We start from the raw sequence: 13,417 nt of genomic DNA, 5'->3' as shown, positions 1-13,417 counted from the left end.
AATCCAGTATTAACATAAATGTCATTTATGGATGTTATTTCTCCAGTAGGGACAGAGATAAAGAACATGTTATTAACTATTTGATTCTTATCACTAAATTCTTTATACATCTGTAAGTATTTTAAATCTGCTCCTACTTATCATCTTATTGCTGAGATTTAACATTTACTGTGAATTCTCTGAAACTCATAAAGAACCCTCACAAAAAAAGGTTCTGATATTTCATGAAAAGCATGTATTACTTGATTGTGATTCCGTCTGATTCTCTCCATCAATATATCATTTTCTCTGTTCATTATGTGCGAGAGTTTTCTGTATACAAACATTTTATGTTAAATATGCATATTTATTTAAAATGTTATTCACTTTAAAGCTCCATTGAAAGGTTTTGGGACAAATGCTCATTCACTGTTTATTCCTAAATCAAGGGTATTAAAAAGATTAGGTATTAAAATCCTGCTTTTGTTGGAATAATTGTCTCTAATGTCCCCAGAAAATGTTCTACTTGGTTATTTTCTGCTAGCAGAGGTGTGAGGATTTAACTGCATCCAGCAACAAGATCATTAGTGAAGTCAGGGCACTGCTCTACAGCTCAAATCTTTACCCCCCCTAGTCCACAACTGGCATTAGGCATAGTGCCAAAGGGTTTATGTTTGCTTCACCAATATTTTAACTGAACAATATTAATCATTCAGACAATGATGTCTGTTTAAATTAACATAAACACAAACTGTGAGGGAAATGGAAATTGAAACAATTAATCCTATTTAAAACAATGAATCCTGTTTTACACTGTTTTATAACATTTATACATTTAATTGTTCAACCCGAATGTTTGTCTGTCAGGCAGCAACATGAGAGGGAGGTTTGTATTATTCTATTTCTGCAAGCACATCACAAACAGCAAAAGCATACCTCAGGCGACTTTTGCTTGCAGAAATGGCTTCTTTCGCATCACTCTCCCATTCAGCTTCTCCTTGTGCACAGTGACACCATCTGCAGCAAGATGATGCTGCAGCTATTTGGAGGTGGTCTGTGGATTGTCCTTGACTGTTCTCACCATTCTTCTTCTCTGCCTTTCTGATATTTTTCTTGGCCTGCCACTTCTGGGCTTAACAAGATCTGTCCCTGTTGTCTTCCATTTCCTTACTATGTTCCTCACAGTGCAAACTGACAGGTTAAATCTCTGAGACGACTTTTTTGTATCCGTCCCCTGAACAAATATGTTGAACAGTCTTTGTTTTTAGATCATTTGAGAGTTGTTTTAATGAGCCCATGATGCCACACTTCAGAGGTGATTTTAATAGGAGAACAACTTGCAATTGGCCACCTTAAATACCTTTTCTCATGATTGGATACACCTGGCTATGAAGTTTAAAGCTCAATGAGGTTACCAAACCAATTTTGTGCTTCAGTAATTCAGTAAAAAGTAGTTAGGAGTATTCAAATCAATAAAATGATAAGGGTGCCCATACTTTTGCACCGGTCAAATTTTGGTTTAATGCATGTTGCACATTTTCTGTTAGTACAATAAACCTCATTTCAATCCTGAAATATTACTGTGTTCATCAGTGATTAGATATATCAAACTGAAACGGCTGTTGCAAACACCCAAATATTTAGAACTAAAAATGATTAAGATGAATAGAGGTGCCCAAACTTTTTCATATGACTGTAAGTAATTTGTCAGTTGAAGATTTATTTATAACTTAGTTATGAGTTAAAGTTTAATAAAATATTTTTTTTAAACGCTAGTGAGCTTCACTAATGAGTTTTCCTTTTCTATACTGCATCTATATATTTCATATATTCCAGAATTTAAACACTCTTACTGCTGAGAGAAATCATTTATAATAATGTGTTTAAAACCTCTATACAGTACTGCATTCTATGCATCATACAGAACATGTGGGTTATGCACACAATACGAGAGGTCAAGCAGAAGAAAACACTTAATGCATTTATTTTTCACACTTTATTTATCTGATTACAAGATATCATAAGAGTACAATAATGATAAATGATTTAACAAAAACAGGTTAATCCATAACATGTAGGAGTACTTAAATATATGTTGGTGTAAATAGCAATCATTTCTATTCTAAAGCATTCACCACCATTAATCATAAACATTCAATAATTAATAATAATTTGTATTTTTTCTGATTATGGTATTCCTTACATAATCTAAAGCATGCCTGAGGTTTGATACAATATATGGTTGCAATATTTAATTTCCAAAAGTTTAAATATTACTCTTCTTATTTTAATACATGTTAATATTATGGAACTATAGCAGTGAGTTACAGATCATGCTACCATATTATATATGTATAAATGATGTTCAGGCAGACTGAACTGCCTGTAGATTTAATTATAATCTGTGACATTCTACTGTACTTGTTCTGTGGTTTTCTCCTCAGTACAGTAAGATGGTTTATGGTTGTAGTTGATGATGGAAAGTAATGTTATGTGTTGTTCAAATACAGCCGAGTTTCATTTTGCCAGGTGAGATCCATAAGATTTTGTGTTTTCATTTGTGTCAAAACCTGTTCTGTAATTACCAGACCTGTTGCAGTTTATTTATTTATTCCTAAACTTGCAACTGCACCAGCCTGAGTGATCCATTTCCATTCAAACAGAATCTCTCCTCTTCCAGTGAAGGTTTTGTTGTGGTGCTTTTCAAGGTTTTCCTGGAATTCACAAACAAACCATTTCCAGTAGGCCAGAGAAGAAAAATCAGGAGAGATCAGCCATTTAGCATAATCTCCTGCTGCTGTTCTGTACTGCATGTAAGGGTACCACTTCTCTGGAATGCCTGCTGAAAATTGCAGGTTATCTGTTGCTACATTTGTTGTACAAAAGTCAATAATAAATTCTTTTGTGCCTCTAAAATGCCTTCCAGTTATTCCACTTGAGCGATAGAATTCAGTCTGGTGTTTTTCAGTGTGATCTTCTAGACTGTTGGTACAGACGGCTCCACAGAAGGGACACTGATTCCAGCAGCACCTGCAGAAGTGTTTAATCAGAATCTCCTCAGGCTTTTCTCTGAACATTTCCTTTCTCAGATCTGAAAACCTACAGAAGCTTCCTTTCAGCACTTTAACAACAATTAAGAGCTCTTTTTTAATAACATCTACAAGAACATCATAATCAGTGACATCCTTAGTGGCATCATCACTCAGGTGAACTCTGGTATCTCCTAACTCATCTACAAGACTGTTGGAGAAAATTTTCAGCCACTTGTTGATATCTCCACTGATGAGTTTAACTTCATCTCTGGCCTTTTCTGCTGCACTGATGATAATTCTCTGTTTGTGGTTGATGTGTTCTTGCATTACAGAAGCTGCCTGAGGATTTTCTGCTGCCATGTACTGTCTAACTCTGTCTCTGATGAAATTTTCAAAGTATGTCTTAGGCTGGTTCATGTATGTTAAGAAGTTATTAAACTTCTCCTCCTTATCTCCCTCCTGCTCTGCCAGAGACTTCAGAATGTGTTTCTCCAGATCTCCTCTGTTCCCATTAAATGGAGGTTTTCCTCTCATCTGATAACAGATGAATTTAGCGATCATGTTGTACACACTCGGCAGGATTGATTATTTCAGTTTAACACAGATTTGGTCTCCAAGCACTGCTGCAGATGTTGCTCTCCGATAGTAGTTCATGAAGACTTTAAAGTACTCAGTTTTTTTCTTTTTGAAGTAAAGAATTGGATCGTTTGCTTCTCTGTATTTCCTGTGAAGTTCTACAAAGCGTTTCTCAGCTTGTTCACACACATAAAGAGAGAGATCAACAAAGAACTCTTTCCTAAACTCAAAGGAGTCACGTCTTGGTTTAAACTCCTGCACTCGTTGTTTGACATCACGTACAATCTCCTGGATATAGCCTGAGCTGTATCCCTGCACTGAGACTGGAAATGAGACAATTTTTTCTGTTGTTTGTTGGATGACTTTAGAAATCAGCTCTCGTATTGATATCTGATCTTCTGGTTTAAGAAACTTTACCCAAAAAGGAACAGGTCCCAACTTTACCCCTTTTATAGAAACATAACTGCTGTAATCAGCAGAAGTGTGAATCTTTCTGTACTCTGCTCTTTTCTTTAGATCAAGAACAAGACCGTATTCAGAAAACACTCCCCCCAAAATGTTAATGACATCATTTGAGATGTTTATATCTTTGATTTTTGGAACATCTTTAGTTAATTCAGTGACCCACTTTCCCCACACTGAATCAAATTCTGCTTCTGGATCTCTGTTTTTGCTCCTGTCTTCTTTAAGCTTCAGAGCGAGTTCTTTACTTTTGTCAAAGAGGATCTTCTCATGATTTTTCACCTGCTGATCCAGATTTTTCCGGATGTTTTTCTGTTTAATGTTCTCATCCAGTTTTCTTTTGGCCTCATCTACAAGGTCATCATGGAGGTGTTCTATTTGTTTCTCAAATCTGCTTTTCCACTGAATCAGAGTTTCCTTTTCACTGTCTTCTTCAAAATACTCTTTAAATGCTGTTTGTACTTTCTGCAGGGTCTCTGACATTTCTCTCACCAGCTCTTGTTTTCCCACTGCTTCCACTTTTCCACTGGAGATTCTGTTCAGCATCTTGTCTTCAATACTCAGCATGGCACTACTGAGACTCCAGGTCCATTTCTCATACTCCTCCTCCAGTTTCCTGTACACTGATATCTCTAGTGTGTTCCTGAAACTGAAGACGAAGTTTTCATTCAGCAGAGCCTCCCAGAGATCTTTCACTCGCTGCTGAAACTGTGATAATTTCATGCAGTTTGTTTTTGATGCACGAGAAACAATGTCTCTCTTCAGCTCCTGAATATTTTCACTGTAGTGTGGGTTTGGTGGAGCCATGGGTGGGCTGCCCTCCCAGAGCTGAGAAAAATACTTCACATCCTTCTGTACATTAAATGCAATGATATCACTGAAACATTCTGCATCACAGACTTCCTCTTTAGCAGCTAACCTGGTCATTTCATCCAGTCTGTCTTGTAATCTGCTTCTTCCCTCCATCATTTTCTCTCCAGCTGCAACATCAGTAACATTCTGATGAACAAACATACAGCTGGGCTTCAGTCTGACCTTCTTCATCCTCATGAAGGCCTGAACAACAATCTGAAGGATGTCCTGCATCTCTGATGGGTTTCCTCCAAAGATGTTGATCAAATTCATGTTTCCAAGACCTACAACAAATGTTGCCAGTTCATTATCATGATGTATGGTATCTGTTCCAGCCAGCTCTAAAGCTCTGAGACCTTCAGTATCAACAACCAGAATGTAGTCAAATTTCAATTTCCCCTTCATCTCTTCAGACACTTTCACCAGCTGCATGAAGGCTCCTCTGGTGCACCTTCCAGCACTGACTGCAAACTGGAGTCCGAACATGCCGTTGAGCATGGTGGATTTCCCCGAGCTCTGAATTCCCAGAACTGACAACACAAAGACTCTCTGGTCTCCCAGTTTTCTGATGACCTCATCCAGAACTGCTGAAACCCAGACCAGAGGAACATGAGCAGCATCACCGTCCATCAGCTCCATCTGGTGGCCAGATATCATGAGTTCAGCAGCAAGTTCAGGAAGGTAAGAAAGATCTCCATCCTTCACTCTATCCTCTCTTCTCTCAGAGACTGAAGCTTCATAAATCTGACCCATCTCTCTCAGTATGTGCTCCAATCCAAAGGTGGCAGCAATAAGCTTGTTGGAGATCTTTTCTAGACTTAGTTGTTCATATTTTAGTTTCTGTTGAGTTTCTTTATGTGTTTTCTTTTTCAAAGCCAGCAATTCTAACCATTTTTGGTTGTACTCCTGAAGGATGTCAGAGAGTGTATCTGAAGTGAAGTCATCTAGCAGGATTGTCGTCCACTTGAGAAAATACTTTTTCTCACTGTCTGACAGTGACCTTAAACTTCCTACAAATAACTTCATGAGTTCACTGAAACCACATGCCAGCTGTTTCCTTCTTATTTCTCTTAACTCTTTTTCTTTCTCGCCTTTCTCTGATTCTAAGTTGTCACTTTTAAGACGTCGCAGGTCCTTGTTTTTCTGGCTCCAGTCATGCCACAGTTTTCCCTGGCAGGGCAGATACTTTTCTTTGACTGTTGATGGATCTTCTCTCTCCAGGAATCTCATCATCGCTTGTGCAGTTTCCTTTCCTATCTGACAGTCTTCATTTTCCTCATCCACCTTAATCTCTGAGTGTTCTGCTATCTTCTCCAGACTGAAAGTCACAGGCTGTTCTGAGAGGCAGTCCTTAATAACTTCTCTAAGAGCAACAGAAACATCAGACTGGTTTCTGCCCTTCAGTGATACTCTGTATTTCCCTTCTCCGATCTCACACACAGCATCATCTTCATCATCATCATCATCATCATCATCATCATCCTCTTCATCAGTCAGAACAACAATGAGAGGTTTTAAACCTTCACAAAGTTCCTTCACAATTACCATAGTGTTGTCATTCTCATCAAGTTGAGGTAAAAGTACAACATTCACAGAGGACATTTCAGTAAGAATCTTTCTCTGAGTCTTGTTGATGCTGGAATCTCCATGTAGATTACAGAACGCTACACAGTCTGAGAAATGATCAGTGCTTTTTCCAGATGGGAGGTACCAGAAGATCTCCACCACTCCGTCCATCAGTAGACGCTCTCTGCTGCTGCCTGGACAGTCGCTGTGGAAGAACGTGTCGTGCTTCTCATTGATCAGCCTGTTCATCAGCTGAGACTTGGATGAGGAAATGGAGCCAATCTTGAAAAACGTCACCATTGGAGTTTGAGCTTTGTACATGGGCAGGGTCTTACTGATGACTCTGCCTGAAGTATCTGTGGTCTTCCAGCTCTTATTGATCTGGCGCATCGTCCAACGAGGGAATTCAATATTTCCAGTAAAAGGATTTGGAATCAGCAGAGGAACTGCATACTGACACTGAGAGAGCTTAGTTACCATGATCTGCTGAAGAAAAGCATCTGAACAGAGGAACACTGCCATCTGAACATCCATTGGATGAACTTGAGTCGGTTTGTTTTCTTTGTTTCCAGCATTTTTTTGTAAAAGAGCACCGAACACATCTTTACCAGCTGTGTGTTGAGACTTTGGTGCTGGTCTTTCTGATTTGACAGATAAACGTCTTCCTCTGTAATCTGTTTTTAAAATTTGCTGCATGAAAGCATGAACAAGACATTGTTCGTTTTTGGGATTTTCATTGTGCAATGATGATGGGGTTATTTCGAGAAAGTGAGCTCTGCTAAGCCTGTTCTTAAATGTGTCCTCAAGTCCAAGATTCCTGAAGAGGTCTTCTATTAATCTTTTATTCAAGACTTCTGATTTTTCTTCCTGAAAAGCAAAACAGTGCAAATAATTACTACTTAGCATTTACACAAACCAACAACAAGTACAACAACACGTCAGAAAAGGTTGGTGCAAATACAAATATGGAAAATATGTAGTGTTTTTCCAATCTGCTTTCGCTTTTATTTGACTGCAGACAGTATTAAGTTAATTTTTTATCTGCTAAACTTTATTTAATTTATGAATATATATCCATTCGTGCTATTGTGTCTCACACTCACACCTAAAAGAAGTTTTGGCAATGAAGATAATAAGTGATAAAGTGTTTTTAGGTGTTATTTTGCTCCTCAATTCTTCCTGTGAACACATCTTAAGGTCTTACGGGGTCATCATCACATATTTTGTTCAAAATTCTCCACACAATCTCTATTAGGGACAGTTCTGGACTCCAGACAGGCCAGTCCAATAATCATACCGTCTTCATTATGAGCCCTACCTTATAATGCCTGGAAAAGATCCAGTTTTGAAGGAGGAATACGTGGCTCTAAGATCTCAGTGTACTTTACTGCATTAATGTTGCATCACAAACGTGTACTGACTCAACTGCATAAAATGACAGACCCTGCAATACTGCTGTAAATATAAAGTTAATGTACCTTTTGTAACTTTTTGTAAGAAAATAAGTGACATTACAACCTTTACACTGTTTTATATGTTTAGCAATTATTAATATTAATCTCATTATAAATTAAATAAGTGTAGATAATCAAATATTACTTTGAAGCAGAAAAAGGTCATCATTAACTTTAGGTCAAATGTTTTTTTTCACTTGCAGGTAACATAGTCCAAAAGAAGAGAGCGGGATTGAAATACTAGTGTAATACTACACCGTTCACCGTGCAATAAGAATGTAGACAGGCCTGTTTGTTGTAAATAACACAAAATTAAGAAACGGGTGCATGCTTTACTTTAAGTGAACTTGTGTGGGTTTTTTTGTTTGTTTTTTTTGTTCTTTGGTCAAATGGTTTAAATGTTTAGCTGGAAATTGCACAATATTACTAATTAAATATGCTGTATGTTTTTTGTTTTGGCACATAGTGATTGAGAAGTAGTTTGGAGATCAAAAGGACTGTTATTATATTGTTGCATTCAAGTTATAATTTTTTGGTGTAAAGATGCTGGTGTATATCTGAAATAAAGAAATAAGGAATGTCTTTAAGGTTTATTCCAGTTATTAATTTGACACTCTGATAAAATTGTACAGTTTAAAATAACATCTTTGCAAAATGAGATTAATTTAGATTATTATTTAGAGTGGAATCATTTATCAGCACTAGTTTTTCTGTGTGTTCCAACTTTTTTCTTATTTGGAGTTTTAATTTCTACAAAATATTTATAATCAACTTTATTTGTATGACTGGTATTAGTGGGTGTTATGGTCAAAACATAAAGTCCACTGTATAATTAAAGGTTTAGATATAAATAGGCATATTTAACAACTAAAATATAGACAAACTGTTATTAACACTGAGGGGACAAAATATTATAAAATATTCCCACTGTTGAACCATTACAGTCAGTGGTTTACAAAATGGTAGAAAGTTGTTGCTCGCCATAAAAAAGCACAGTCCTTAGATCAGATGTGAACAGGTATACTACATTAAAAATTACACGGCCTGTAGCTGTCATATGAAAATGATCCTTTTTACCTAATTAAAAACACCTTTGCAAATAAATAATTAGTTCATTATTAAAGATGTTGAAGATTGCAATCATAAATAAATCTGAAAGTGCACATGGTATGTGTTTATTTGTTCATATGCTTGTGTGCAGTTCATTTGTTTGTTACAATTAGTTTAAATGCAAATATTGATTAAGCATCAACTCTGCTGTGTCTGATCAGCTTTTACTGAATACTAATTATTAAGTCATTCTGTCATTTAGTTCTTAGAACTTACATTCTGTTTCTTCTGGTACTGCTTTCGACCATTTCCACCTGTTAATGATAAAACAACAAATAATAAATAATGATAATAATAATAATAATGGATGTTTCACTGATTTAATAAATATTTGCACCCTTAACACTGCTAACAAACCAGCTTTGCTTCAAAAGTTTGTTGAGACTTGAGAATACAGATTAATTGTCTGATTTATAAACAGTAACATGTTTATGGATAGGGGGAAATGGTTTTGTTTTAGAATGAAAAAAGCAAACCAAAGTGTCTGTTCATCAACACTGTTCAACCAGAATTACTAACATCCAGCACTGATCTTTGCTCTCTTAAACAGCAGCTTTTCAAGCTCATTTACATTCACTAGGTGTAGACTGAAACCTAATCAGACCTTCTCCTTCATCTTCTTTTATCTGTGTATTTAATAACTAATTAATGGTTTAGTAAACTTTGAACTCTCTCAATGCTTCCAGTAAAATCTCCTATCTGGACTAAGCTAAGACCCTTCAAGTGTCCTATAACCCTATAACCGTCTCTGGCATCAACTGAAAGACAGTTTTTCCCACTCCTCCATGCAGGACTCTCGTATTGTGAGTCATGATAACCTAATAACAAGCATACATGTAGCTCAGCAGATTTCAGCTAATTTAAGCTAATACAGTCAAAACTAGGCCTTAATCTGTAATACCATTTCAGTAATATCTACAGTCATCATTACCGGCTCGTTTCTCCAGCTCCTCCATCGTCTTCTTCAGCTGAAGATCCTTCTCCTCCATGCTCTTCCTCACTCTCTCTATTTCCTCCTGATGTTCCTCAATCAGCTTTTCTTTAGTTTTTACTTCCTCTTGGATTCGGATCTCCAGATGGTGTTTTAGTTCTTCAAGTTCCTTCATGTGTTTCTCTTCTAAGAGTTTTATTCTCTGCTTCAGATCACTTCTCTTCCTCTCTTTCTCTTCAAGATTCCTCTTCAGCTCCTCTAACTTCCCCTTATATTCTTCTCTTTCTTTATATTCTTCTCTTCTCTCCTCCCATTCTCTCTTCTCTCGCTCTTCTCTATTTCTCCTTTTTTCCTCCTCTCGATTCTCTCTCTCTCTCCTTTTTTCCTCCTCTCGATTCTCTCTCTCTCTCCTTTTCTCCTCCTCTCGCTCTTCTCTCTCTCTCCTTTTCTCATCCTCCTGTTCTCTCCTTTTTTGATCTTCATATCTTTGCCTCTCAAATTCTGCTTGCTGTCTCTCCAGCAGGGAGAAAATAGCTCTCTCTCTCTCTGTGGTTCTTTTCTCATCCTCTTTTCTTCTGTTTTCATATTCCTCTCCTCTATGTCTGTGTTTTTCCTCCAGTTGATGTTCTCTCTCTTTAAACTCTTCCTCTCTTCTCTTTCTCTTGTATTTGATTTCCTCCTGAAGTGTGGTCTTCATTCTTTCTATCTCTGCTTCAAATCTGACTCTCAGTTCTTCTTTCTCTCGCTTGATCTCCTCCTCTTTCTCCTTCAGGATTCTCTCCTGATTTTCTTTCTCCACCTGGTGGAACATCTCATTAGTGTAGCAGCTCCCTCCATTCACTGCCAGCATGGAGTCGATCTTCTCCAGTAGAGCAGTGACCTGGGTTCTGTTTCTGATCTGTTTGTTGTTGAAGATGTGGAATCTGTTCCCATACTGTTCAATCAGATTTCTAATATCAGATCCTGCTTCTCCAAAGTACTCTTCAATGCTCATGTCTTCAAGAAGATCTCCTCCAGTGAACAGCAGCATGGTGTAGGTCACTGACTCTTCTCCAAAAATGTTCTGGATTATCTCTACAGTTCCTTTTTCCTCCTCTGAGAATCTCTGTCTGACTTTCAGAACCAGCAGAAACACATGTGGACCTGGAGCTGCCATAAAGATGCATTTAGTAATTTCCTTCTGGATCTCCACATTTCCAACTCCAGTATCAAACAGTCCTGGAGTGTCAATCACAGTAATCTGCCTTTCATTGACCTCAGCTGTTTCCTTTTGACAAATGCAGGATGATGAATGTTCAAATGTGTTTTCTTTTCCTAGGATGGTGTTTCCTGTAGCACTCTTCCCCGATCCTGTTCTCCCCAGCAGCACAATCCTCAAAGCATCTCGTCTTCTCCCTAAATGTTAAATATAGAAATATGAAAATGTAAAATATAAAATGTTTTGTTTGTTCAACCACACATATATATGTTTCCATTGATCTAAGGGTGTACTCACACTAGGCCCGGTTGGGTTGAATCGTGCCGGAGCATGGTTCGGCCCCCTCCCCACTCCCCCGTAGGCCTGCACTCACACTGCTCTAAACGATCCGTGCCCGAGCACGCTTTCGTCATCAACAGGTGACTTTTGTTTTGAAGAACAGTATGCGCGCGCAAAACAATGGAGTTCAGGATTGTACTGTTGTTTTTGTTTCTCTGGAGTCATTTTGGGCGTGCAAATACGCAACTGAACCAGAGATTCATTGATTATGCAACACAGCGATTTACTGCTAATCGTGCTGCACGTGTAAGAAGGTTTATACACAAGCAGCAGACGTCCAGGGAGAAATTTGCAGCTTTACTCGCGGACTACAATTCACGTTCATCAGTAAGGTAAGAGACGTACTTGCTATATACATAAATAGTGACCAAAGGAGCGAAACATAAAACTCAAGTAATAATAAAATGTGTTTGTTTTTTAGGACTTGTAGATAGTAGTCCTAATTTATTATGGGTAACACTAACCATTATGGTGCTCTTTAGAACCCTTTTCAAAAATATTATATGCAGAATTGTGTATAAAACGTCCTCCGTTTACAGTAGCGTCGCATCACTGACGTCATCTTGATCCGTGCCCACACTGCATCTGTACCGTGCCCGGGTCCAAGTGAACCGTGCTCGGGCCCACCTCTCCAAGCGGGCCCGGGCCCGGTTCGGATTGCCTAGTGTGAGTACACCCTTAAATACTTAGAATGAAAACATATTGATCAGACTTGAATGAACATGAACTCAGGTTGGCTGTACTTATGTCTGTATAATAGCATGGACAGTGCAACATCACTCAAAAGTGAAGCAGCCACATGTCTAGCGCCTCTACTGGTTGGTTGCAGTATGATGTGATTAGCCTTGGCTGTAGCCTTTCTCAGCACAGAATCTCCTACAAATAATCAGAAGTATGGCAGGTCACATCATACTGCAACCAACCAGTAGAGGCGCTAGACATGGGTGTTTCACTTTTGAGTGATGTTGAACTCTCCATACAATTATACAGACATTGGTACAGTCAGCCTGAGTTGACTGTTGTGATTCCATGTTACATTCTTTATAAATATGGGTTGCTACAAATCAACCAGTTATATTGTAAGGTATGTTTCTGTATAGTGTTTTAAATTCGTGCCCCCTTTTGACACTGAGCACCTGCCCCGCCAAAGGTCTCTGCACGGTTCTGTTGCACAACTCAAAATGTGCAAATGGTGTGTACTAATTCTCTTAATTAATCATGGGTTTGTTTTGTGTGTAAAGGGAAATAAACTAATCAGTGTGCTAGTTGACATTCCCCTAAAGAGCCAGGCGCTCTTACTTTGGCATGTTTGTAGCTTAACAACACAGCGATTTGTACATCTCAGCAGAGGCCAATGATCTTATTTAATTATTCCTACACTCCCATGCTATTTTGACGGCATGGGTGCAAGGCATAAAAATAGACAGTTGACTGGGTGTAAAATAGCAATGAGCATTGCAATATGCCTTACGCAGGGTGTTGGACAGGGCTCAGTATCTCACAAAAGTGAGTACACACCTCAAATGTTTTTAAATATTTTTAATCTGTCTTTTTATGGAACAACACTGAAGATACAACATATTTACACAATGTAAAGAAGTCAGTGCACAGCTGGTATAATAGTTTAAACACTCATCCATTAATACCTAAATAGCCGGTAACACAAGTGAGTACACTTCACAATAATCATGGCCAAATTGTAACCAATTGTGTTGTCCCTTTTCATTAGAGTTGGCCTGTGGTGCTCATACCATATGCTGAACACTGCATCATCTCAGACAGTGTGGCCCATTAGGAAGCCTCTTAGAGCATGATCCCCTCCCTTTAGAAACTGGGATGCCTGAAATAAAGACCCCAAACACACCTCCAAGATGACAACTGCTGATGAAACTAAAGGTAAAGGTAAAGGACTGGCCAC

General features: G+C 38.1%; 3 protein-coding genes across 3 annotated transcripts in view; all 3 read right to left on the bottom strand.

Annotated features, from left to right (window-relative positions):
* LOC103037794 (interferon-induced very large GTPase 1-like) overlaps positions 1-11,209 on the bottom strand; it is a 151,607-nt gene extending 140,398 nt beyond the window's left edge. Inside the window, exons 1-4 of the mRNA XM_049475880.1 lie at positions 9,963-11,209; positions 9,248-9,285; positions 5,806-7,334; positions 3,827-5,718 (exon numbers count right to left, since the gene is read on the bottom strand). Of these exons, the coding sequence (XP_049331837.1) occupies positions 3,827-5,718; positions 5,806-7,334; positions 9,248-9,285; positions 9,963-11,118 (4,615 nt within the window). The 5' untranslated portion in view covers positions 11,119-11,209. The remainder of the gene's footprint in view (positions 1-3,826; positions 5,719-5,805; positions 7,335-9,247; positions 9,286-9,962) is intronic.
* LOC111197375 (interferon-induced very large GTPase 1-like) overlaps positions 1-13,417 on the bottom strand; it is a 99,258-nt gene that overhangs the window by 53,036 nt on the left and 32,805 nt on the right. The gene's annotated exons all lie outside the window — the stretch shown is intronic.
* The window catches only part of LOC103028110 (interferon-induced very large GTPase 1-like), a 78,100-nt gene that overhangs the window by 53,537 nt on the left and 11,146 nt on the right, over positions 1-13,417 (bottom strand). The window lies entirely within an intron of this gene.

This window comes from Astyanax mexicanus, chromosome 3 (genome assembly GCF_023375975.1).
Source record: "Astyanax mexicanus isolate ESR-SI-001 chromosome 3, AstMex3_surface, whole genome shotgun sequence".
Lineage (NCBI taxonomy): Eukaryota > Metazoa > Chordata > Actinopteri > Characiformes > Acestrorhamphidae > Astyanax > Astyanax mexicanus.
The sequence above is the reverse complement of the archived record's forward strand: the minus strand, read 5'-3'. Positions and strand labels throughout refer to the sequence as shown.